The following is a 25,825-nucleotide window of genomic DNA, read 5'->3' as shown; positions in this document are numbered from 1 at the left end:
AAGATATAAAAATTGGAAATATTTATGAACCCAACATAGGAGCACCTCAATACATAAGGCAAATACTAACAGCCATAAAAGGGGAAGTCGACAATAACACAATCATAGTAGGGAACTTTGGCACCCTACTTTCACCAATGGACAGATCATCCAAAATGAAAATAAATAAGGAAACACAGTTTTAAATGATACATTAAACAAGATGGACTTAATTGATATTTATAGGACCTTCCATCCAAAAACAAGAGAATACACATTTTTCTCAAGTGCTCATGGAATATTCTCCAGGATAGATCATATCTTGGGTCACAAATCAAGCCTTGGTAAATTTAAGAAAATTGAAATTATATCAAGTATCTTTGCCAAACACAACCCTATGAGACTAGATATCAATTACAGGAAAAAATCTGTAAAAAATACAAACACCTGGAGGCTAAACAATACACTACTTAATGACGAAGTGATCACTGAAGAAATCAAAGAGGAAATTTTAAAAACCTAAAAACAAATGACAATGGAGACATGACAACCCAAAATCTATGGGATGCAGCCAAAGCAGTTCTAAGAGGGAAGTTTATAGCAATACAATCCTACCTTAAGAAACAGGAAACATCTCGAATAAACAACCTAACCTTGCACCTAAAGCAATTAGAGAAAGAAAAACCAAAAAACCCCAAAGTTAGCAGAAGGAAAGAAATCATAAAAATCAGATCAGAAATAAATGAAAAAGAAATGAAGGAAATGACAGCAAAGATCAGTAAAACTAAAAGCTGGTTCTTTGAGAAGATAAACAAAATTGATAAACCATTAGCCAGACTCATCAAGAAAAAAAGGGAGAAGACTCAAATCAATAGAATTAGAAATGAAAAAGGAGAAGTAACAACTGACACTGCAGAAATACAAAAGATTATGAAAGATTACTACAAGCAACTTTATGCCAATAAAATGGACAACCTGGAAGAAATGGACAAATTCTTAGAAATGCACAACCTGCCAAGACGGAATCAGGAAGAAATAGAAAATATGAACAGACCAATCCCAAGCATTGAAATTGAAACTCTGATTAAAAATCTTCCAACAAACAAAAGCCCAGGACCAGATGGCTTCACAGGCGAATTCTATCAAACATTTAGAGAAGAGCTAACACCTATCCTTCTCAAACTCTTCCAAAATATAACAGAGGGAGGAATACTCCCAAACTCATTCTACAAAGCCACCATCACCATGATACCAAAACCAGACAAGGATGTCACAAAGAAAACTACAGGCCAATATCACTGATGAACATAGATGCAAAAATCCTCAACAAAATACTAGCAAACAGAATCCAACAGCACATAAAGAGAATCACACACCATGATCAGGTGGGGTTTATTCCAGGAATGCAAGGATTCTTCAATATATGCAAATCAATCAATGTGATACACCATATTAATAATTGAAGGATAAAAACCATATGGTCATCTCAATAGATGCAGAGAAAGCTTTCGACAAAATTCAACACCCATTTATGATAAAAACCCTCCAGAAAGTAGGCATAGAGGGAACTTACTTCAACATAATAAAGGTCATATATGACAAACCCACAGCCAACATCATCCTCAATGGTGAAAAACTGAAAGCATTTCCACTAAGATCAGGAACAAGACAAGGTTGCCCACTCTCACCACTCTTGTTCAACATAGTTTTGGAAGTTTTAGCCACAGCAATCAGAGAAGAAAAGGAAATAAAAGGAATCCAAATTGGAAAAGAAGAAGTAAAGGTGTCACTGTTTGCAGACCACATGATGCTATACATAGAGAATCCTAAAGATGCTACCAGAAAACTACTAGAGCTAATCAATGAATTTGGTAAAGTAGCAGGATACAAAATTAATGCACAGAAATCTCTGGCATTCCTATACACTATTGATGAAAAATCTGAAAGTGAAATCAAGAAAACACTCCCATTTACCATTGCAACAAAAAGAATAAAATATCTAGGAATAAACCTACCTAAGGAGACAAAAGATCTGTATGCAGAAAATTATAAGACACTGCTGAAAGAAATTAAAGATGATACAAATAGATGGAGAGATATACCATGTTCTTGGATTGAAAGAATCAACATTGTGAAAATGACTCTACTACCCAAAGCAATTTACAGATTCAATGCAATCCCTATCAAACTACCACTGGCATTTTTCACAGAACTAGAACAAAAAATTTCACAATTTGTATGGAAACACAAAAGACCCCGAATAGCCAAAGCAATCTTGAGAACGAAAAATGGAGCTGGAGGAATCAGGCTCCTTGACTTCAGACTATACTACAGAGCTACAGTAATCAAGGCAGTATGGTACTGGCACAAAAACAGAAATATAGATCAATGGAACAGGATAGAAGGCCCAGAGATAAAGCCATGCACATATGGTCACCTTATCTTTGATAAAGGAGGCAGGAATATACAGTGGAGAAAGGACAGCCTCTTCAATAAGTGGTATTGGGAAAACTGGACAGGTACATGTAAAAGTATGAGATTAGATCACTCCCTAACACCATACACAAAAATAAGCTCAAAATGGATTAAAAACCTAAATGTAAGGCCAGAAACTATCAAACTCTTAGAGGAAAACGTAGGCAGAACACTCTATGACATAAATCACAGGAAGATCCTTTTTGACCCACCTCCTAGAGAAATGGAAATAAAAACAGAAATAAACCTAATGAAACTTCAAAGCTTTTGCACAGCAAAGGAAACCATAAACAAGACCAAAAGACAACCCTCAGAATGGGAGAAAATATTTGCAAATGAAGCAACTGACAAAGGATTAATCTCCAAAATTTACAAGCAGCTCATGCAGCTCAATAACAAAAAAACAAACAGACCAATCCAAAAATGGGCAGAAGACCTAAATAGACATTTCTCCAAAGAAGATATACAGAGTGCCAACAAACACATGAAAGAATGTTCAACATCGCTAATCATTAGAGAAATGCAAATCAAAACTGCAATGAGATATCATCTCACACCGGTCAGAATGGCCATCATCAAAAAATCTAGAAACAATAAATGCTGGAGAGGGTGTGGAGAAAAGGGAACACTCTTGCACTGCTGGTGGGAATGTTAATTGGTACAGCCACTATGGAGAACAGTATGGAGGTTCCTTAAAAAACTATAAACAGAACTACCATATGACCCAGCAATCCCACTGCTGGGCATATACCCTGAGAAAACCATAATTCAAAAAGAGTCATGTACCAAAAGTTCATTGCAGCTCTATTTACAATAGCCAGAAGATGGAAACAATCTAAGTGTCCATAATCGGATGAATGGATAAAGAAGATGTGGCACATATATACAATGGAATATTACTCAGCCATAAAAAGAAACGAAATTGAGTTATTTGTAGTGAGGTGGATGGACCTAGAGTCTGTCATACAGAGTGAAGTAAGTCAGAAAGAGAAAAACAAATACCATATGCTAACACATATATATAGAACCTAAGAAAAAAGAGAAAAGGTCATGAAGAACCTAGGGGCAAGACGGGAATAAAGACGCAGACCTACTAGAGAATGGACTTAAGGATATGGGGAGGGGGAAGGGTAAGCTGTGACTAAGTGAGAGAATGGCATGGACATATATACACTACTAAACCTAAAATAGATAGCTAGTGGGAAGCAGCCACACAGCACAGGGAGATCAACTCGGTGCTTTGTGACCACCTAGAGGGGTGGGATAGGGAGGGTGGGAGGGAGGGAGACGCAAGAAGGAAGAGATATGGGGACATATGTATATGTATAACTGATTCACTTTGTTATAAAGCAAAAACTAACACACCATTGTAAAGCAATTATACTCCAATAAAGATGTAAAAAAACAAAAATCTTTGTTTTTAACAACATTTTACTCAAAACTGTATTCGCATTTCAAATGCTTCTAGATCAGGGGTCCCCACCCCCAGGCTACAGACCGGTACCAGTCGGTGGCCTGTTAGGAGCCGGGCTGCACAGCAGGAGGTGAGCGACGGGGGAGCGAGCAAAGCTTCATCTGTATTTTGCTCTCATTACCGCCTGAGCTCTGCCTCCTGTCAGATCAGAGATGGCATTAGTTTCTCATAGGAGGGCAAACCCTACTGTGAACTGTGCATGCAAGGGATCTAGGTTGCGTGCTTCTTATGAGAATTAATGCCTGATGATCTGAGGTGGAGCTGAGGCAGTGATGCTAGCGCTGGGGAGTGGCTGCAAATACAGATTATCATTAGCAGACAGGTTTGCCTGCACAGAGACCATAATCAATCAATTGCTTGCAGACTCACATCAAAACCCTATCAGTGAGTGGCAAGTGAAAGCAAACTCAGGGCTCCCACTGATTCTGCATTATGGTGAGTTGTATAATTATTTCATTATATATTACAATGTAATAATAATAGAAATAAAGTGCACAGTAAATGTAATGCACTTGAATCATCCCAAAACCATCCCCTCCCACCACCACCACACCCTCCCACCCTGGTCCGTGGAAAAATTCTCTTCCATGAAACTGGTCCCTGGTGCCAAAAAGGTTGGGGACTGCTGTTCTAGTTGACCTTTAGCCAAATCAGTAATGAAACTCTGTCTCATCCTTGCTCTTATTCAGTTAGGGAGACCTCATCACAGAGCGGGTGAGCAGCCTTCTCTCTGCTCTCGCTATTAGAAGCACTAACACTTCATCTCAGGTCTCTTCGTGTTTCAAATAACATGAGAAAAAACTGACAAATATAGGGAAAACAGGATCTTCTGGTCCTTCTTTCTGGTCCTTTGTTTTTCTGTTTTTCCAGAAATGAAATATAGTTACCTCTTTTTTCCCTTACTAAGCATATCACAGTAAGTTGGTAACATCTGTTTTTTCAGATTACCTTCTGAAAGAACCTGTCATTACATATCTTAGCTTTTCTTTTTTTTTTGGAACTATAACTGACTTACAGCATCATAATTAGTTTCAGCTGTAGAACATAGTGATTCAATATTTTATACATTACAAAATGGTCACCATGATAAGTCTAGTTACCATCTGTCACCATACAGAATTATTACAATATTATTGACTGTATTCTCTATGCTATACATTACATCCCTGTGAGTTATTTATTTTATAACAAGAAGTTTGTAACTCTTAATTTCCCTCACCTATTTCACTAATCCCCCCACCTCCCTCCCCTCTGGCAACCACCACTTTGTTCTCTGAGTCTGTTTCTGTTTTGCTATGTTTGTTTGTTTTGTTTTTTAAATGCTACATGTGAGTGAAACCATGTGGTATATATGTCTCTCTCTGTCTGATACATTTCATTTAGTGTAATATCCTCTAGGTCCATCCATGTTGTTGCAAATGGAAAGATTTCATTATTTTTTATGGTTGAATAATATTCCGTTATATATACACCACGTCTTCTTTATCCATTCATCTATCGATAGACACTTAGGTTGCTTCCATATCTGGGCTATTGTAAATAATGCTCCCCAATTTGTTGAGCATTTGTACAATCTACCTTGAACTCTTTATGGGATAGATTGCTTATCTCCACTTCCAAAGTTCTTCTGGGGTTTTGTTCCTTCTTTGGAACATATTTCTTTGTCTCCTCATTTTGCCTAATTCTCTGTTTATTTCTAAGTATTAGGCAAGTCAGTTATGTTTCCTGACCTTGGAGAAATGGCCTTATGTAGGAGATGTCCTATGGGGCCCAACAGCACACTACCCTCTGGTCGGCAGAGCTTTATGCTCTAGGGGTGCCCTTTATGTGGGCTGAGTGGGCCCTTCTGTTGTGATGAGGCAGACTACTGTGGGTGCACAGGTAGTCAGGGCTGGCCCCCATCTGGTTGGCTGTCCAGCTCTGGCTCAAGAGGAGGCTGCCAACCCACTGGTGGGCAGGACAGGGTCCCAGTGGTGGCTGGCTGTGGGGCCCAAAAGGGGGATCCCGGGACTGATGTTGGCCCACTATATCTTAGCTTTTGCCTGAAACTTTTTACCTAAAGGGTCAGTATACCATCTAAGGGAAAGAGAAAGGTTTTTAAAAAAAAAAAAAAAAAAGCACCATGAGGTTAAATAAATGATCTGTTCTATCATTTAAAAATTTAGCAATAAATATACTTTATGTAAAATCACCTTAATTATTAATTTGGCCTTAAATTAATTTTAATGAATAATATTCACATCAAATATAACTTGGAATTAACTATTTAAGCCAATATAGGTCAACTTTGTAAAATAACTTACCCTTCCTTCTCTGTTGCAGTTCAGCTACATTATTCAAAGTCTACAGTTAGCAAGTTTCTCCAGCTGTCCTACAATGAAGGAGGTTCATGCATTAGAATATAACAAAAAATTTCAAATGGAAATAAGTTGTTGTCACTGCCTAATATAACCCTTCAAACCATTTCTCTTCCTGCTTATGGTTGGTGTTGTTTTTTGGTTTATAGGGACAGAGCCCCTTTTATTTTTACTTCAGAGATGGAGTACTTTATTACAGAGGGTGGGAAAAACCCACAGCATTTCCAAGATTTTGTGGAGCTTTGCTGTCGAGCTTATAATATTGTCAGAAGACACAGCCGCCTGCTCTTAAACCTGCTAGAAATGGTAAGTCCCTTGGGGAAATAACAGAAATAATAAGCTTCCTTTATGGCTCTCTTTCAGTAGTCTATCTTTCCTAATGGCTTGGAGTTCCCCAAAGAGCTATTCAAAACAGAATGGAATGAACAAACTAAAAGCACCATGGTACAGCTTATAAATACATTTCTTAATAATTCATAACATTTGTTCACAGTTATTGTCTCAAACCTTTCTCTTCACAATAATATTGATGTATTCAGGGGTTATCTCAGTACTTTGATTAAAGGTCAAGGACAGTAATTTAGAATATTATACCAATTGTACTGTGCTTTAGAATTTTTTCAAAAGTATTTTTAAAATACTGTCTCATTTTCACATTATGGCAACCCAGTGATGTAGAACAAGCAAGGATTTTTTCTGGTTTCCCTCCCAATCTCTGCCTTTGATCACTTGCTTATTTTCCAGATTAAGAAACTGAGAGCCAAAAATGTAAGGTGACTTCCTAGCAACTTGACTCGAGGGTGGTACATTTACTACATTGAGTCTACTGAGTCATGGTCCTGGGTACTCTCTGTTGACCAACAGGGGAATTTTTTTTTTTTTAGCATCTTTATTGGAGTATAATTGCTGTACAATGGTGTGTTAGTTTCTGCTTTATAACAAAGTGAATCAGTTATACATATACATATGTTCCCATATCTCTTCCCTCTTGCGTCTCCCTCCCTCCCACCCTCCTTATCCCACCCCTCTAGATGGTCACAAAGCGCCGAGTTGATCTCCCTGTGCTATGCGGCTGCTTCCCACTAGCTATCTATTTTACGTTTGGTAGTGTATATATGTCCATGCCACTTTGTCACAGCTTACCCTTCCCCCTCCCCATATCCTCAAATCCATTCTCTAGTAGGTCTGTGTCTTTATTCCTGTCTTGCCCCTAGGTTCTTCATGACTCTTTTTCTTTTTTCTTAGATTCCATATATATGTGTTAGCATATGGTATTTGTTTTTCTCTTTCTGACTTACTTCACTCTGTATGACAGACTCTAGGTCCATCCACCTCACTACAAATAACTCAATTTCGTTTCTTTTTATGGCTGAGTAATATTCCATTGTATATATGTGCTACATCTTCTTTATCCATTCATCTGTTGATGGACACTTAGGTTGCTTCCATGTCCTGGCTATTATAAATAGAGCTGCAATGAACATTTTGGTACACGACTCTTTTTTTTTTTTTTTTGCGGTACGTGGGCCTCTCACTGCTGTGGCTTCTCCCGTTGCGGAGCACAGGCTCCGGACGCGCAGGCTCAGCGGCCATGGCTCACGGGATCAGCCGCTCCGCGGCATGTGGGATCTTCCCGGACCGGGGCACGAATCCGTGTCCCCTGCATCGGCAGGTGGACTCTCAACCACTGCGCCACCAGGGAAGCCCCATGACTCTTTGTGAGTTCTGGTTTTCTAAGGGTATATGCCCAGTAGTGGGATTGCTGGGTCGTATGGTAGTTCTATTTTTAGTTTTTTAAGGAACCTCCATACTGTTCTCCATAGTGGCTGTATCAATTTACATTTCCACCCACAGTGCAAGAGTGTTCCCTTTTCTCCACACCCTCTCCAGCATTTATTGTTTCTAGATTTTTTGATGATGGCCATTCTGACTGGTGTGAGATGATATCTCATTGTAGTTTTGATTTGCATTTCTCTAATGATTAATGATGTTGAGCATTCTTTCATGTGTTTGTTGGCACTCTGTATATCTTCTTTGGAGAAGTGTCTATTTAGGTCTTCTGCCCATTTTTGGTAGGGTTGTTTGTTTTTTTGATATTGAGCTGCTTGTAAATTTTGGAGATTAATCCTTTGTCAGTTGCTTCATTTGCAAATATTTTCTCCCATTCTGAGGGTTGTCTTTTGGTCTTGTTTATGGTTTCCTTTGCTGTGCAAAAGCTTTGAAGTTTCATTAGGTCCCATTTGTTTATTTTTGTTTTTATTTCCATTTCTGTAGGAGGTGGGTCAATAAGGATCTTGCTGTGATTTATGTCATAGAGTGTTCTCCCTATGTTTCCCTCCAAGAGTTTGATAGTTTCTGGCCTTACATTTAGGTCTTTAATCCATTTTGAGTTTATTTTTGTGTATGGTGTTAGGGAGTGTTCTAAGTTCATACTTTTACATGTACCTGTCCAGTTTTCCCAGCACCACTTATTGAATAGGCTGTCTTTTCTCCATTGTATATTCTTGCCTCCTTTATTAAAGATAATGTGACCATACAACAGGGGACTTTTTAATGTTTCCTTCCACTGTCCAGTGGACAGACCAGATAGTCAGGGTGAGAGGAGAAGGATCTAATAGACATATCTACTGGGAGAAAAATGTGGTGGTTCCTTTGGACACATACATACACTAGTAATTGCAGCAAATTGTAGTAGAGAAATACATCATTTTTAAATCAGCATGGTGTTTGGAGTCAATAAAGTCATCAAAAATAACTGGTTTAGAGCCTTCAGATGACAATTCTACTAGATGCTATTAATGGCACAGACTTGGTGCAGGGCCTTCCTGGGTTTGAATTCTAGCTTGGCATTATACTAGCTACATTCCTCAGGTATGTTACTTAACTCCAGTAGGACTCATGTTTCCTTGTCTATTAACTGAAGGTAATAGCATCTGCCTTGTAGGACTGATAAATGACCTAATAGTGAATCCTTTGCATGAGCATTATGCTAAGTGCTTTATGTGTATTAACTGATTTACATTTCATAATAACCCTATTAGATAATTAATATAAACACTTAGCACAGTACCTGTCACATAGTAGAATCCAATTAATTTATTATACTCGATCCTTGTTAACCTATAACAGCACTGTCCATACAGTATCCCCGAATCACTTGGTTATTTAAATTTAAGTTAATTAACATTGAATAAAATTTAAAATTCAGCTTCTAAGTCTCACTAGCCACATTTCAAGTGCTCAATAGCCACATCTGGCTCATGGTAACATATTGGACAGCACAGATATAAAACATTTCCATCATAGCAGAGAAGTTTTATTGGGTAGTGCTAAATAAATGTTGACCTTGTTGCAGTAAAGATTTGATTTTGTTCCTTGTTTCAGTTTTCAAACAACAGCCGCACCTTACTTCTTTCCTCTCTGTCTTGAAAAATATGGATTTCTAAATATACTATATACATGTAGTCCTTCATTTAGAAAGACACTGTGGTCACTTCACATGTAAACTGAATATATAAGGTCCTGCCCATCTCCAGAGTCTTCAAGTTGGCTTTCCAGTAACAGCCAGTGATTCATATTGGTAGAATTTCATTCTATCTCCCAATTCTATTAGGTCATATTGCAATTATGAGATGGTTTATAGTTCATAATCTGCATTCATAACAAGGGTAAAAGCCTACAAAGACTGAGTCCATGACCTTGACTCCATTTCATAATAAATATCCAAGTGGTTATCAACTCTAATATCCTTTTGGGCTGTAGCAGGGTCTAACTCATGAATCCATGAGCTCTTGAGTACTTAATATGTGCCAGAAGCTGTGGAGGATACATTAACATGTGAGACCCAGTCGGTCTTAAAATTTTTAATTTAATAAGAAAGGTAAAATTCATGTACACAGGCAGATGAGGTATCCAGCATTTCTAAATGTCTAAAATGCTATAAATAACTGCATACTAGGAGTAAGTACCATATTCTAACAACTTCAACCAGTGACAGACGTTTCAAAAATAAACTCAAAGCAGAAAAGCAAAAATATCGTTTCATACCCTTTCTCAGGTGACAGTAAAATTATGCTGAATGACAAGTAAGCATGTTAAAATAATGTGAAAGGACAGCTTTTTGGAAAAAAATTGATTCTAAAAGCTATTGGTGGGCTTTTATCTTTTGTTTAATAAATGTTTCTACCTACCTAAAAAGAAAACTTCTAGCATGTGAGTCATAATGTATTAAATAGTCATTAAAGAGTTTGTATGACGTTATTTCATTTAAAAGAAGTAGATATATGGTATTTTAATCAAGTATTTAAATAATTTCTTATAAAGTAATATTAAAATCAGATGCTGAAGGTTTCTGGTATATAGTGTTTGCAAAAAATTTCCCTATGTTTTAATTATTCAAGCATGACTTTTAGGCTAATGAAGAAATTTTGGCAGTGAAGGGTACTAATTCAGATTAATCTTACAATCTTAGATTTAAGCTTTTACAGAAGTTAAAACAGAGATAAGCAGCAATGTGGACCAATTAGACCAGTGAATAAATATATGTAAAACAGCAGTGTGTTATTATCTCTCTTTCTGGTTATTTACCTCTTGATTCTCTTCTCTTCACATTTTTTTCCTATGGGATTCTGTAGGTAACCAAAGCATCAGTAAAGGTTTCAAGACCACACCTTCTCTGGTAGAGCTTCTTATAAAATAAAAACCAAATTTAAATTTACAAAAGATTATTTTCTACCTGTGTGGGAAATCTATATTTCCCTCAATTCTCAAACTAACTTTTTTTGTGTTAACTTACTTAAAAAGAAGTTAATCTACTGTGCCATAACCTAGTTACAACTTGAGAAATACTTGATATGGGTCATAAATTCTACCTTCCATGAATGGTCACTAACAAAGGATTATGAGCCACAAGTGTTTGGTGAGTCTGCTATGGAGTTAATTGTTCAGCCTTGGTTGAGAGCAGCATGTTTCCACATATTCACAGTCCTTTTTGTTTACTCCTGGGAAAAGCTGGGGAAAATAATCCATGAAATTCCCATCTTGCTTAAAACCAAAACATCTGTAGAGAACAAAGAATGTTGCTAGCTGAATTCACTAACATAAAAGCCTGTATTTCATCAGCTTTTCTCTTATTAAAAAATCAATAGAAATTATTATGGAAGGCTCCCAAAGAACATAGGGACCATTCACCCAGTTTAAAATGTTTATCACACCCATTTTTATATCAGATATTTCCCAACAGAAATCTTTCTAACTTCTCTACGTGGTGGCAAAGAGTGTCTGCTTCCCTGAGCATAACTATCAAAATAGATTTGGACTTAGTAGGGGAAAAGCAGAAGTAAAAAAAAAAATTAATGTTCCTATCCTTTAAAAAAGAACGTATCTGTTTATTATCTGTACTAGCCACGCTTTCCCTTTCTTATTGCCCCAATTAAAGTTATAACCCATGTAATCTAAGCCAGGGAGGCACTTGAACCACATCTCTGTGGGTCAGTGAACAGACCTGACTAAGTGGACCAGGTATGAGGCCATCCATACTCTGATGTGCCGAGTCACATCACTCAAAGCCTCCTCTCTAAGGAATGAAACACATCAACAGGGGCAAAGTTAGCACTTGTTACCTTTAATCAGCCACATGAAAGGGAGAGAACTTGGGTTTGAAGCCATCTGCACTTGGCACCTGGTGTGTAGTGTGTGTGTGTGTGTGTGTGTGTGTGTGTGTGTGTGTGTGTGTGTGTAGGAAGGGATAAGTATAGGGTCTACTTCCCAAGGAAATGTTTGACAGAGTCCTAAATGAGCAGGTGTGAATTCAGAATATCCAGAGAAACTAGAAAGCAATTCATATCTAGGGAAGAAGCTTGTTCATAGTAAATGGACAGTCATAGTGTGATAACGGGGGAAACTGCCACAATAAATACACACATGTCTCTAGAACTCTAAGTACAGAACTGATAAGATAAAACCTAATCTAGACTCTAGTTGCTGTTGGCAATGTATCTCCCTATGGTTGATTTTAAGTTTATTAGTTGGGGTTGAACTTGCTATCTATAGGTTTTAAATGCCTGACAGATATATTTTCATTCATGCACTCATGCATTCATTATTTCACAGACATTCATTAAGTTCTAACTACTTACAAAGCACCACGTTAACAATTTAGACAATTCAACATGGAATAAAAACCTAATTTTTGTTCTCAAAGAACTTAAAATCTAATGTGACAAACATACACATGACAAAATGTAGTTAAAGCTAGGCAGAAATAAATACTATGAAAGACATGTAACCAAAATAGGATTACTGTACAAAGAAAGCAAGTTATAAAATCTTATCAAGAGGATCTGTGGTGCTTTCAAGGAGGAAGATGTATTTGAGATGAGCCTTCAAAAAGAATTTCAATAGACAAGGAAGGAGAGGAAAGGGATCCTGACTGAAAGAAAAGTATAAGTGTCTGTGGAGGCTTAAAGAGGGTGGGCATGACATGTGTGGGAAATGGGGGGAATCAGGTGCACCCAGGCTGTGGCACAGATGGAGACCTATGTAGATGGTGAGATTGAAGTGATAGATCGCAGGTAGATTAAGAAAGGTATTTAGAACAGAATGAACATTTTGGACTTTTATATATAGTCACCTGAGAACCTAGAAGTTTCTTTGTTTTTGATGAAGGGAGTACCATCATCTAGCTTGGATTTTAGACAGATAACTCAGAAATTATGTAATTAGAGAGGTAGCAATTGAATAACTAGAAAAGGGCTATTCAAGTTATCTAAGCAAATGAAGATGAGAAGCTGAACTAGGACAATAATTGCAGTGGAAAAGGGAATGAATACATGAGACTGTTGAGAGGGTTTTTATAGAATTAAGTGATTGACATTGGGAATCAAGAAAAAGAGAATCAAAGAAGATATGAATTTCTTGTTATTTGGACAATGATGACGATGAAATATGAAACAGGAAAACGGAGGAAGAGTTTATGGGAGAAGAAAATTTGCTCAAATTTAGATATCATGAATCTGATATCATCCATTGGAAAAACATCCATGAGGAAAGACAGCTGACAACTTCCCAGGACTACCTAATCCATTCCCATGGTTTCAATTACTATCTGCGTGCTAATGACTCCCAAATCTATATTCATGCTTTAGACCCCACCCAGCCCTCCAAATATATCCAATCACCCAGTTTTCTCAATTCTACTTCCTACGTATATTTAAAATCTAATAACTTTTCATCATTCCTAAACAGTCTACTAGTCCAGCCTCTTATTTGACTGCACTTTCATCTGTTTTTCACATATAACCATGATGATCTTTCTCGAACACAATTCACTCTTTTAATGCTCATTTTAAAACACTAAAAGAACTTTCCTTGCCATTGGGACAAAGTACAAAACCTTTCCGATTGCTAAAACATCCTGCACTACTTGTCTTTTCGGCCCCATCTCTTGTCGCTCACCCACAGGATACCCAATGTTCCAGAAAGCTATCCTGGATCTCTTCTGCAAACAAATGGAAGGTATCTTGCTCTCCTCTGTCCACCTATATATGCTATCCCCTCAGCCTGGGTGGGAAGAGTAGGAAAGGAAAACAGTTTCAAATCCATTTTTCTCACTTGAACTTCATTAAGTCAATCACAACTTCACCCATCCTCCATTGCTGTATTCTCAGTTTATCTATTATTGTTACTATCAACAGCATTGTTCTTAACTTCCCACTGCTGTAAAAGTGCCTCTGTTCCCAGAGTAGGAAATAATTTATTTTAGTCATGAGATACGCTGATGATATTCTTCTTTTTTTTCTCAGAGTTCAAATTTATATCAGAAAGATCTATTTTTTTCCTAAGATGTTTGCCTATCACTAAAGAGAAAGTTATCCCTTCAATCTACACTGTAATTTAAGCGAAGTATTTTTCCAAAGTTTGGCAGAAAAAATACCTGAGCCTTTGTACAATTTAATCTTTAATTGTTTCATTGTTTTAATAACTTTTAGTAAATTCAGTCACCGCTTAACTAGGGAAAATTGTGTTCTTGTAGTATGAGTCATAGAGTCATGAAAGAACATAAGAATAAAAAGCAAAGGAATGGCGCCTAAGATTAAGAACCAGAAAGATGAGTTTTATTCTCTGTCTTTACACACCATTTGACCTGGACACTTCACTTACAGGTTTTAGGGCATTAAGTTTTTCTTCTTGAAAATAGGTATTGTGATATAATTTTTGTGTTATAATGTATATGTATAGAGCTCTTTCTTAGTCATTAGCATTTGATTCTCCCAGAACATGTTGGATATTTTTTTTTGGATATTTTTATATCCACTTTAAAAATGTGAAAATAGAGGTCCAAACAGGTTAAGAGACTTTTTCAAGATCATTTAGATTTTAAATGATGGGTCCAGAAATTCTGACATTAGAGCTCTTATTACCTCTATTTTCCCATGCTGAATATGTCTCTTCAATAAGAAGACAAGATGGAGATTTGATTTACATTTATTCTGAGGTTTTTTGTTTCTGTTTTATTTATCTTGTTTTGTTTGTGTGTTTGCTTGTGTTGCTAAGATGCTACATGCAGGATTGCCTGAGCTAAGTGGAATCCAAGACCTGAAATATGTGTATAATAACCTTCGTCCACAAGACACAGACCTGGAAGCGACAAGTCATTTTACCAAGTAAGATTAGCAGTGAATGTGTGAGTATGCATGAATACAGACACATGTTTCACATTTGAGGTGATTTTAGGGTGAACAGTCATTGGTATGAAGCTGTCATTTCTACAACAAGTTTGTGTCTTTTTCCCAAGGGAGAGAAAAGGAGCAATGTGAATGTCTAGCAGAAGGCCTGAGTCAGTGTTTCTGTAGCAAGCTATTGTTTGCTAACCAGCCTCTTCATATAATACATTACTCAATAAGAGGTCATTGAAAAGAGCAAGAGCTGACATAAATAAATTGGTTGTTCTACTTGAACTATGTCCAGAAAAACAATTTGGAAAGAAGAGATTTATGATGAGATATGGACTCACTAATTTCACTTTTGTTTCTGAAATTCTCACTAATTTCATCTCTATGATGATAGAAATATTGGAATATTTGGTGACTATCTTCTATTTTTAATACAGTTTTTATTAAGCAAGTCTGGGGCAACACTAGCGTACATCAAGTTCAGAGTCTGGGCACAGCACAGTGATGGTCGGTTAGACTCAAAATTATTGTCAGAAGGGTGGTGCATTTTATAATATAAGATTCTTTTGAACTTCAGTTTTTGAATGGATAACATAATTGCTAGCAAATTTTAGGTGCTCAATAAATGTTAGCTGTAATTATTATCCTAGTAAATATTTTAAGTAGAGAAATACAGTGCTCTTTCCTATAATTTATTGATATTGAAACTTATTTGAGTCTAATTTTTAATTTTTCTAATATTTTCAACTGGAAATTTGGAAACACAAATTATATTTTTTAATAGATATATGCTCTGTCCTTTTGAAAAAAACAGTACTTATAGTTCCCACACAGGTATTACTTTTCTCTCCTTTTTCCAGAATGTATAGTGCAGAATCTCTCTCCATTCCAGGGGTGTCAGGGGAGTTCATGGGGATGCATGTCCTAAACACTTGGAGAATTCCACTTTTGCAAGGAATCTCTGTTTCATGAACTTGAATGTATAGGCTGCTCTTGTGGTTGAGTAGAAGCAATATGACAGAATCACAGAATATTAGAGCTGGAAGAGCCCTTATAGTAAATTTATTCTGACAGTAAATATGCAAACTAGAAAACCGAGATCCAAAGAAGTAAGAGGCTTGCCCACAATTAAAAGAAGTAGTAAGAAATAGAGCTAGGACTAGGGCCCAAAGCTAAGACTTTGATCCCATGCTGTAGGGTTTTTTCAACGTTTACCATTGGAAAGTATATATGATTAAGGAAATCCAGGCAGAGCCCCTGCCAAAAATATTCCTTCCTGCTATCTGGTTTGCTTCTGAAGTTCTACCATTAGAAATTCTTTTGGTGAGTCTGGTAGGTTTTTTGAGTCTTGAAAATGCCCTTTACTAGTAAAGTTACCTCTGAAAGAAGCTTTTGTTTATATCCACTTAGAAAACTACAAATATTAGTTGACAACTGTCTGTGGCCAAAGACACTCGCTTGAAGGCTGGCAGAGGTGTTTCAGATCCTTGGTTTCAAGGATGAGGGACTCTCAAGTTGCCTCAACTAATGGGGACAAGGGACTTGCATGAGAAATCCCAAGGAAGGGCTGACAGCCTACCTCAGGAAAAGCAGAAGGACATCTCTCACAGAGCCTGGAAGGTCCTTCAGAGTTCAAGAGAGCTCTGGGGATCTCATGAGTAGGAATTAGCCTTCCAGTCTAGCTGTCATCCCTTGTCCAGTTAACTATACCCGAAGTGGCTGGGTTAACATGGTACCAAAAATAGTCCCCTCAGGCTATCCCATCAGGGTCTGACCAAGGTGCCTTTCTTTAAAGTGGGCGGCAGTAAGGCAGGCACAATTATTGACATGTCATTGAGACAGGGTGGGGAGATAGGGGAGGAGCATAGAGAGGGCCAGGAAAGATGGAGGTTGAAAACATGATTGGGCTGCAACCTGTGTTTGATATGTCATTGCTTGGACAAAGCAGTTATAGTGCTGCAGTTCACAAATTATCCCTCCTATAATTTAAAACAAAGGAAAAAACTATATTGGATGAAAAAAGCTCTTTCAGGCCACGGCCACAGGAAAAAGGTAAATAGGCTTTATTTGTCTGCCAGAGTCCCATCCCTCCACATCCTCCAACTTCATCTGACACACTCCGATCTGTAAGGGGCAGAATCTTAGAGATGGGTGAGCTTGCCTCTGTCGACTCATGCTTCCCTTCCTGTTCAAGAGGATGTGAACTAATACAGGAGGTAGATCTGAAGCCAGTAACTTCCTAGCAGTGAGCTAGACCTCATTATTCTGCCTGCATATCTCTGCCAGGCTAATTTTCTTACTTTCAGATATTATGTAGTATGTTCTGTTAATTAAACTTCTTTCTACAACTTTATGGTAAATAACTTGTTCTCCATGGCAGACTTAAAAGGCATCTAGTCATCTAAACTAGGGCACGTCATTTCTCTTCAATAATTGTCTTTGACTTGCCATTTCTTACCTCTTACTTTTGAGGACCTTATAAATATGATTGTCTTTATCAAGGTTCATCCACACCACCTCTATTATTCCCAGATGAATTCTTGTCAGGGTAGATCACGTTGTCAATATACATTCATTCCTGCTTTGTCTATTTAACTCACATGCATAGCCTCATCAAAAACGCTCCCTAAGAGTCATAAAATTACTAGAATAGAGGGGGGGATCTGATCTAACTTTCAGTCCTACCCATCCCTTGAAACTCTGGACCTCGTCCACAAAATCTTCTCAGATTATTCTGTTACCAACTACTCTTTTCTTCTTAATTCTACAGAACATGTATTATTTCATGATATGCTTCATTTATTACTGAATTACATACTGTGTAGTATATCACCTAAGTAAATATGCTTGTTGCTTATATCAGTATGTCCCAAGTAAAGCAGGGGACATATTCCCACTTCCCCACTTCCAAAAGTCCAAAAGTATCTGAATGTGAAACAAGTTCTAGTCCCTTAAAATATATTTAAAAGTTTAATTTAACAGAAAATACAATCTAAACATGAAACATTTAAGTGTATAGAAGTCATATAACAATGGCTAACATTTAATACAGCGCTTCTTATATTTCAAGCCTTACTCTAAGTACTTTTCATACAGTAACTTATTTAATCATCATAACAAGTCTATAAGATAGTATCACTTTTATCTACATTTTTAGATTAGGAAATTGAGACCCCAGAGAAATAAAATGATTTGCCAGAGGATACAACCGGCAGGAGACAAAGCCACAATTCGAATCCAGGAGTCATGCTCCAGAGTGTGGGGTCTTAAATTCTACCCTGTGTGCTCAAATCCACCCCTCCCATATGCAGGCTTCCGGGGACGTGCTGCTTCATAATTCAGACCACAGTTTTCTCAAGGTTCCTCAGAGCCCATGTTGGCTGCAATTTCACCAAGGTGACCCTATAACCTTCCTTGGGCACTAATCCTCATTCCTGAATATCCCGAGCCTTGGTGGACAGAGTCCCTTCCCAGAACTATTATCTCTGTGCTACCACCAAGTGTCCCCTGGGTGTTTGGTTCAGGATCTGCTATAACGACTGCCCTGGGAGACCCCCATGGGATAATTTGATTAATGATGCCAAGACCGTCACCTTCTTCCTTTTTTCTGTTTTGGCCCATTACCAGGTGCCTTGAACCTCTCTATATTGTTTTCCACTTTTCTTCTCAGAGAAATCTCCCATGAGACTCACCCTACCATTTATTTCCAAGAGCCTGTCTCAGTAGTATCTTTTATCCTAAAATCTCAATTATGTACCTGTATTTTTTAGATATGATTTAATATGTTTTGAGATTTCCTTTTCAACTCTTCTCTAAGTTCCTTGGTCAGCATATGTAGATCAAATGTTGAGGATCTTTTCTATCACACATTCCATCTAGCACTTTGAAGAACCTATTATCAAGGTTCAAGAAGCCTCAGTGGAATGTGACTGTGATTCTTTACAATTTAAAAAAGTTACTTAAACTCTCTGTTATTTAGATATTTAAAATGCTAAAGAAAATTATGCAATATTTCTTTTGTTAATACTTAAACAATGTATAGAGTGAATTTATAAAAGTAAGCTGCTGAATTTAAAATAATAAGGAAGCCTTAAAAATTATGTGCACTTGTTTACTTTTCTGTGTAAATAATACTGTTACCTTAAGCTATGTTCTCTGACATTATATGGATATCAAAACTTAAGGAAAAACTTGAAGTGTAGATGTCAGTGCACATAATTTACCAAAAAGAAATCAAGTTCATTAATGGATCCAGTGTTGGTCTTGGTGCTTCAATGAGTGTCATTAACTCAGATATACTTTTGAGAGGCCCTGTATATTTAAATACCCTGTTCTCTTTGTTCTGAAAAGCTAAAAGTGTTTCATGCCACTTTTTATTCGGATACTACTAAGATACAGATAAAAATAAGATGAAAATCCACCTACTCCCACCACTGCCACTAAGCTCACAGATCTGGGTCATGAATGACTAAGCCATCTGAGACACAGCATGTGTGGATGGATACCTTAAGTGCCCTAGTCCTGACCACAGCATTAGCATTAAGAGGCTGCCCCTCTTGACCCTGTTTGAGACTTGAAAGAAAGAAATGGCTTTTCCTGCCTCTCTGAGGGAGTCCTCTATTTATGAACAATACAGGATCTTACTTCACTCTTGGGTATTCACATTCTGGGTTAAGAGCTGATCATAAGAGTTTCAGAGGATGCTGTACTCTGCATGGCATTAAAAAATTATATTATAATGAATGGCATTTAGAGAAAAATGAAAATAAAATTGGTTTACTGGACACAAAGGTTTTTCACATCATTGCCAACTCCTCTCTCTGCTTCCCTTACTTTTTTTACTCCCCTTGCAGCTGCATTCTGTTGAATAGAGTCAAGAAAGTATCATGACTCAGTCCCTGCAAATTGATATTCTCATGTAATATCTCTGCCGAGCCCACTGCTAGGCAACAAAGGCAACCATATATTAAAATGCCGTCCAAATGGGTTATTTCAGAATTTTCAGTCACTCTCACACCTTGGGTTAGCTGTCTTTAGAAACAGATAACCTATTTCACAGACCAGACTCAGATCATTAAGCATAAATTTCCTGGCTTACCTCCCCTCCCACATGCAGATTATGCTTTTTACTTTACTCATTTCCTCCTCCAGAAATGTGAGAAGAAATTTTCCATGTATTCCCATATATTCCATTTGGCCTGCCAGGCAGATTCTTTGGTTTAGTAAGTATAAGATCCCCTGCTCTTCAACTAAAGAGAAGAGTAGCTTGAAGACAGCTTGAAGCAAAACAAAACTCCAAACTTCAGAATAACAAATTATTTGCATTAGTGAGGTATTTTGATAGCAAGAACTAGATTCTATCTGGTATACTTGGGGAAAAGGGTATACGTGGACTCAAACTCTAACCTAACAAATTCCGGAAACCAATATGGCCTGGCCAGTTTCTAAAGGAAATGAAGACCTTCTCCTCTGCTTATCTCTACCTATCATATTCTACTTCTTTTTGCCTACTGGCCAGTATTCTCTAATATAAATTCCAGAGAGAGACAGTCTAATTGACTTAACTAGTTGCCTTTGACCCTACTGGACAGGGTCCTTCATACCAAGCCATCATGGATTCTGTTGCCCATCTTTATTCTTAACATGGACCACCCCTTCACAAAGAACAGCCTGGAGCGTCTTCTCTGAACTTTGAGCTTTAGAAAGAACAGTCTTAATTATGAGGGGCCATTGGGAAGAGCAGGCACAATGACTGTCCCAACAAGTACATCTGTGAAGCTGCTGAAAATGTTGATAGCATCCAGAAAGAGTGCTTCTGGACTTCACAAAGACAGGGGTCAGAGTCTCTGAGCCACCTAGAGTGTGCAGACACAATGCCAGAAATTCCCAGTTTTCCCTGCATTCCTTCTTGTTTATTTCTCGTGGCTATAGGGTGAGACAAGACTCTTTATGCTCAAATGTCTCAAAACGTAATTCAATGGCTTTCTATCTGGTTTCTCTTCAGGATTGAGAAACAGAATATAGGACAGGAATGCAGATCCCTGGGTTCTTTTATCATTAAAGTTTCTTGACTTTTTTTTAGTACTTTGCAAATTGTCATCTCATGGATTGTTGTAATTCCATAAATATGGGTCACAGTTTTTCTTTGCCTTAGCTTAACCGTTGATACCTACAGAAATAAATACTCACAAGAAAAAACAAACAAAAAAACAGAACCTAAAGAAACTAACAATCATGACGTCCAACTTTCCTTAAATGAAGAAAGCAGATTCAAAGGGAAAGTTAAAGTGACATTTCTCCTTTAGTTGTGATAGTTTCCCATTTTAAACTATTGCATTATAAGCACTAATCTGAACTAAATTGACTTTTTAAACTATGTTTTTTAAACTGCAGATATGACAGCTTTTTACAATACATCAATAAAATAAGGTAGCTTTTGGAGGGAGGGGAGGATAGAAGACTGGAATGTCATTTCACTGGCATAGTACTTATATGTAGTAAGACCAGCCCATCAATATTTCCCTAGTTTCTTTATTCCATTTGCTCTGATTTGGCTAAATTTTGTAAGGAGCCTCCATAAGAAAGTGTAGGAATTACTTATTGTATTCAAAGCCATGGGGCCTGGAATTCTTGTTTGTATGTAGTTAGGGGCCTGTGATGACATTTGCATAAGACTTGCTGATCTTGTAGATGAATTATGAAGACTTGAAACTTCAACTTGGAAAACAGCAAAATCTTTCATTTTTTAAGCCAAATTCTAAACTATGAAGCAGGAGAAAAAGTGAAATGAAAAGAGAAAAAGATAAGAAACTCTAAAATTGCCTCTTGTTTTAATCCCTAACATCTCTTTCAAAAGGATTTGAAAAAGGATTTCAAAAGAGTTTACCACAAGTCATTTTCCACAGAACCATAAATCTGTACATGTGTTTTCCTTTGTATCTCTCTATCTGTAGTTTACTACCTTTGGGGCTCATATATATATATTCATTTTTTTACTTATTTGGTAGTAAGCTTTCTGAAATAATATTTGCATAATATTATTCTATTTACAATAACTTTTTATATGTTACTTCCTTTGATTCTATCGATAATCCCAGGGAATGGCATGGTCTAGTCATCAACTCTGTTTCCTAGATGAAACGATTGAAAGCTAATTGAATTTCTTGGATCACAGGCAGAACTGATGAGTTCAAAAGAGAACAAAATTGATTTCTTGCACAATGGGTGCTCTTCCCAGGACCCTAAACAAAATCATATGGAAAAAAAAAGTCCTACATACAAAACTCATAATCTCAGATAATATAGATGTTCTTTAACTGTAGTGTCTTTGGATTAGTTGAAAGAAAATAGTAAAAAAAAATCTAAATGCTTAAAGTTGTGTTTCCCAAATTAGGGTACCATGCCATCAAAGCTACAAGGATTAACATGAGATACGCTTTTTTAGTATCTATTTTATTTAAAAGGTTAGAACATGAAGCTTAAATTTTTGTCTTCACACAAATGTACATACATGTTACGTAAATATTCAACCAAATTTATCAAGTGCTCTCTTTTCCTTAAATTTTTTTAAATAAAAGTGCATAGAGAGGAACTTTTTAAAAAATTGTGTACCAAGACTGCATCAGCAATGATTATTCATTGAATTCATTTAAAATATTAATTTTTTGGTTAAAAAATATTTTGAGTACTTCTGAATACTTATTGGTCCAATATAAATTTGTAACAAAATAGGAATTATCCTGATAGCATATTTTATTGGTTTAGCTATGAGAAAGTGCTGGTCAGATATATTATAGATTACAAATTCAACACTGAACCATTATTTTTCTTCATGGAATAAAAGAAATTATGACAAAGTTGTATTAATTCACTGTTCCCTCTGAATAGTTAAGAATGACTCTCAGAGCTAGACACTCAGTAACTCCAATACAAAAAAGAAAAGGAAAAGTAATGGGGCTTCCCTGGTGGTGCAGTGGTTGAGAGTCCGCCTGCCGATGCAGGGGACACGGGTTCGTGCCCCGGTCCGGGAAGATCCCACATGCCGCGGAGCGGCTGGGCCCGTGAGCCATGGCCGCTGAGCCTGCGCGTCCGGAGCCTGTGCTCCGCAACGGGAGAGGCCACAACAGTGAGAGGCCCGCGTACCGCAAAAAAAAAAAAAAAAAAAGTAATGTCTTCTTTACATGTGCCAAAATCACTGCAGCAAAAATGAAGTTTGAGAGTTAGATGAAGAAATTTGTTCATGAGGAGTGTGAGTCACTTGAAACTCTTCTATTTATATATGATAAAGTTACAGTGTCAGTGGTAAAATAAGAACATTCTCATGCAAATTCCTTCACAGAAAAAGTCACTTGAGAAATATTTCCCTGCGACTCTTAAAGAGACTGACCAGTGAAATAGGTCAGTGTTCTATCAAACCGCAAAATGATATCAACGACTTCAGCAATAGAAATATGCTCTTGTTGAAATTCCTGTCAAGGGTTGCCCGAGAACCTTCTCTTGATCGCCACTCCACACATTTAGGCATCTCTCTTCAATGGTTACTCTGAGGTAGCTCATGAAGCAGTTAGAAATGTTTGCCAATTATACTCTAATAAAGGTGTTAAAAAAAAAAAGATAAGAAACGTTTGCCATTTGTAGTTGCATATTAATATAAATGTGAGTTCAAAAAATATAATATTTAACCTGAGGAAACAAATCTGCCTATAGGCTAAACCTGACGTGAAAGATTCGACCCTCTGGATTTAACCGAGTTTTCTGAGACTGATAAACTCCATTGCCCATTCACACACACATAGCTAGGAAACCTATTAGTAACAGTTGTTTCTGATGATAAGCAATTTAAAATATTTGTATCCTATAAAAAGGTACATCTGTTCTGAAGTAGAATAGAATTTGTACACATGTTTAAGATGGAACCTATGGCTTCAGAAATTTTATCTTAATGTATGCCCCTTTGGACTGTGTTCCCTAGATGCCAGAAATACTGTTAATTATTTTTTTTCTGTCTAAGGGTTATTCCTATGTAAAAATTAAAGGATCGTTGTTTTAGTGCCTTTGTACCACCTGGGAATTCCATACTCACTTATTGGCTTATTTCTCACTTAAAGACAAAGTTGGAAGACTGTTCATTATAAATAATCCACAATGAGAGCAAAGACTTTCTAAATGTGTTAGAATTTTTCCTTGCTACTTTCTAAATGATGTCACCTTTGGTATGCATTTAACTTCTTGAGGTCTTTTTCTTATCTGTTGCCAAAATAATTTTACTGCTCACCTCTAAGGATGAAAAGATTAACATAAGGCATTTAGTGCAGTGCCTGGCAAAGGATATATACTCCCTGAGGGCAGAAATCTGATTTCTCTCCTTCACCTCTATGTCCCAGTACAAAGAACAGTGCCTAGCAGGAAGTTAGAAGTGTTTATCAAGACTGCCTGGGGGATTTCCTTAGGAAATTTGAGAACTGAATCCTTCTAGATGCTGCTTTGGATTTATAACATAAGGATACTCCAAAGCATAATCCGGCTGAAGCTGCCATTAAAATAGATAAATCAGAGAGAGCTGCCACTTGGATAAATCAGATCCTCGTAGAGGCCTGAAACTTACTGCTCTCAGGTCCCCAGTCCTAAATTGGGTCATATTTAACAACATTATTTTATCTGACCTGTTAAATCTGCCACTTGAGAAACTAGAGATGCATTTAGATGAAAGTCTGCATTAAAACTCTAAGTTTATCGTAAAAGTTCATCCTTCATCTCCAGTCTTGCATCTTAACTGCTGGGCGATGTAAGAATAAGGCCTAGACATAGTTGAGATTATGTGAGTGTGAGTACATCAGAACTTAAGATTTATGGTTCATAAGCCTACCTTCATGAAAAGTGAGTACATGCTATCATCCTAGAGCTTTCCACCTCAACACATAAAATATGCTCAGTAACTATTTGTTGAATGAGTGAGAGAATGGTAGGTCTCTGTAAATCATGATTAGTATTATACTCTTACTGCTATTATTACCTTCATGTCTTTGAACTACTGATGAAGAAAGAAATGAATGTTTTATACTGCATTACATACCCATGAATTCATAAAGTCAAAGGACATCTTTAAAAATAATGAACACTGTGGAAATGAATAATGATCGGGGTCATATTTTAACCTTCTTAGGAAGTTTTGTCCAATATTGATGTATAATAATGGAAAAATTTGGGTTTTTTTAAGTCTAATACCAGAACAAGATAAATGGGCTTGAAGTTTTATAAAAATGAGGGGGAAATTATTAAACATTATTGAACTACATTTTTAACTTTGAGGACATGGCTGATTTGTTGTAAAGAAGGCATTCCTTGGTAACTTTGATAGATGCCAAACAAGAAAAGCAGTGTTTGATTACATTCAACATCTGTTCCTCATGGAAATATTTTAATAAGCTCAGAATAGAAGGAAACTTAGATAAACATACTTTTTTAAGTGAAAAATTGTAAGCATTCCCATTAATGTCAGGAAAAATATAATAATGCCTCTATCTTGTTAGTACAGCTCTATATTTAAGCTTTGTTATATTGTTATTTTCCACTTGAATAAGAAAACAAATAAAACAGTTCCATATAATTTTTTTAAATTTTTGAAATAAGAATTTAGTACAGTAAGTGGTTACAAGATTAACATTCAAGACTCAGTAATGAAAAAATTAGAGAGGGAATATTATATGATCACCTAAATAGATACAGAAAATTCAGTTATTAAAATTTAGAATCACTCATTATTTTAAAACTCTCTAGAAATAGAAAGGAATATCCTTAAACATGTAGCTAAAAACCTACAGAAAACATTATACTTAGTGGTAAAACATTAAAAGCTTTTCCTCTGTAAT

At 36.8% G+C, this 25,825-nt stretch overlaps 1 protein-coding gene across 7 annotated transcripts in view; it reads left to right on the top strand.

Annotated features, from left to right (window-relative positions):
- Positions 1–25,825, top strand: part of PIK3C2G (phosphatidylinositol-4-phosphate 3-kinase catalytic subunit type 2 gamma) — a 360,629-nt gene that overhangs the window by 230,464 nt on the left and 104,340 nt on the right. For all 7 annotated transcript variants that reach the window (XM_060166784.1, XM_060166785.1, XM_060166781.1 and 4 more), the window contains 2 exons: positions 6,435–6,591; positions 14,839–14,948. In XM_060166784.1, the coding sequence (XP_060022767.1) occupies positions 6,435–6,591; positions 14,839–14,948 (267 nt within the window). The remainder of the gene's footprint in view (positions 1–6,434; positions 6,592–14,838; positions 14,949–25,825) is intronic.

This window comes from Lagenorhynchus albirostris, chromosome 11 (assembly GCF_949774975.1).
Source record: "Lagenorhynchus albirostris chromosome 11, mLagAlb1.1, whole genome shotgun sequence".
Taxonomy (NCBI): Eukaryota; Metazoa; Chordata; class Mammalia; order Artiodactyla; family Delphinidae; genus Lagenorhynchus; species Lagenorhynchus albirostris.
Note: the sequence above shows the minus strand (reverse complement) of the source record. Positions and strands in the feature narration are given on the sequence as shown.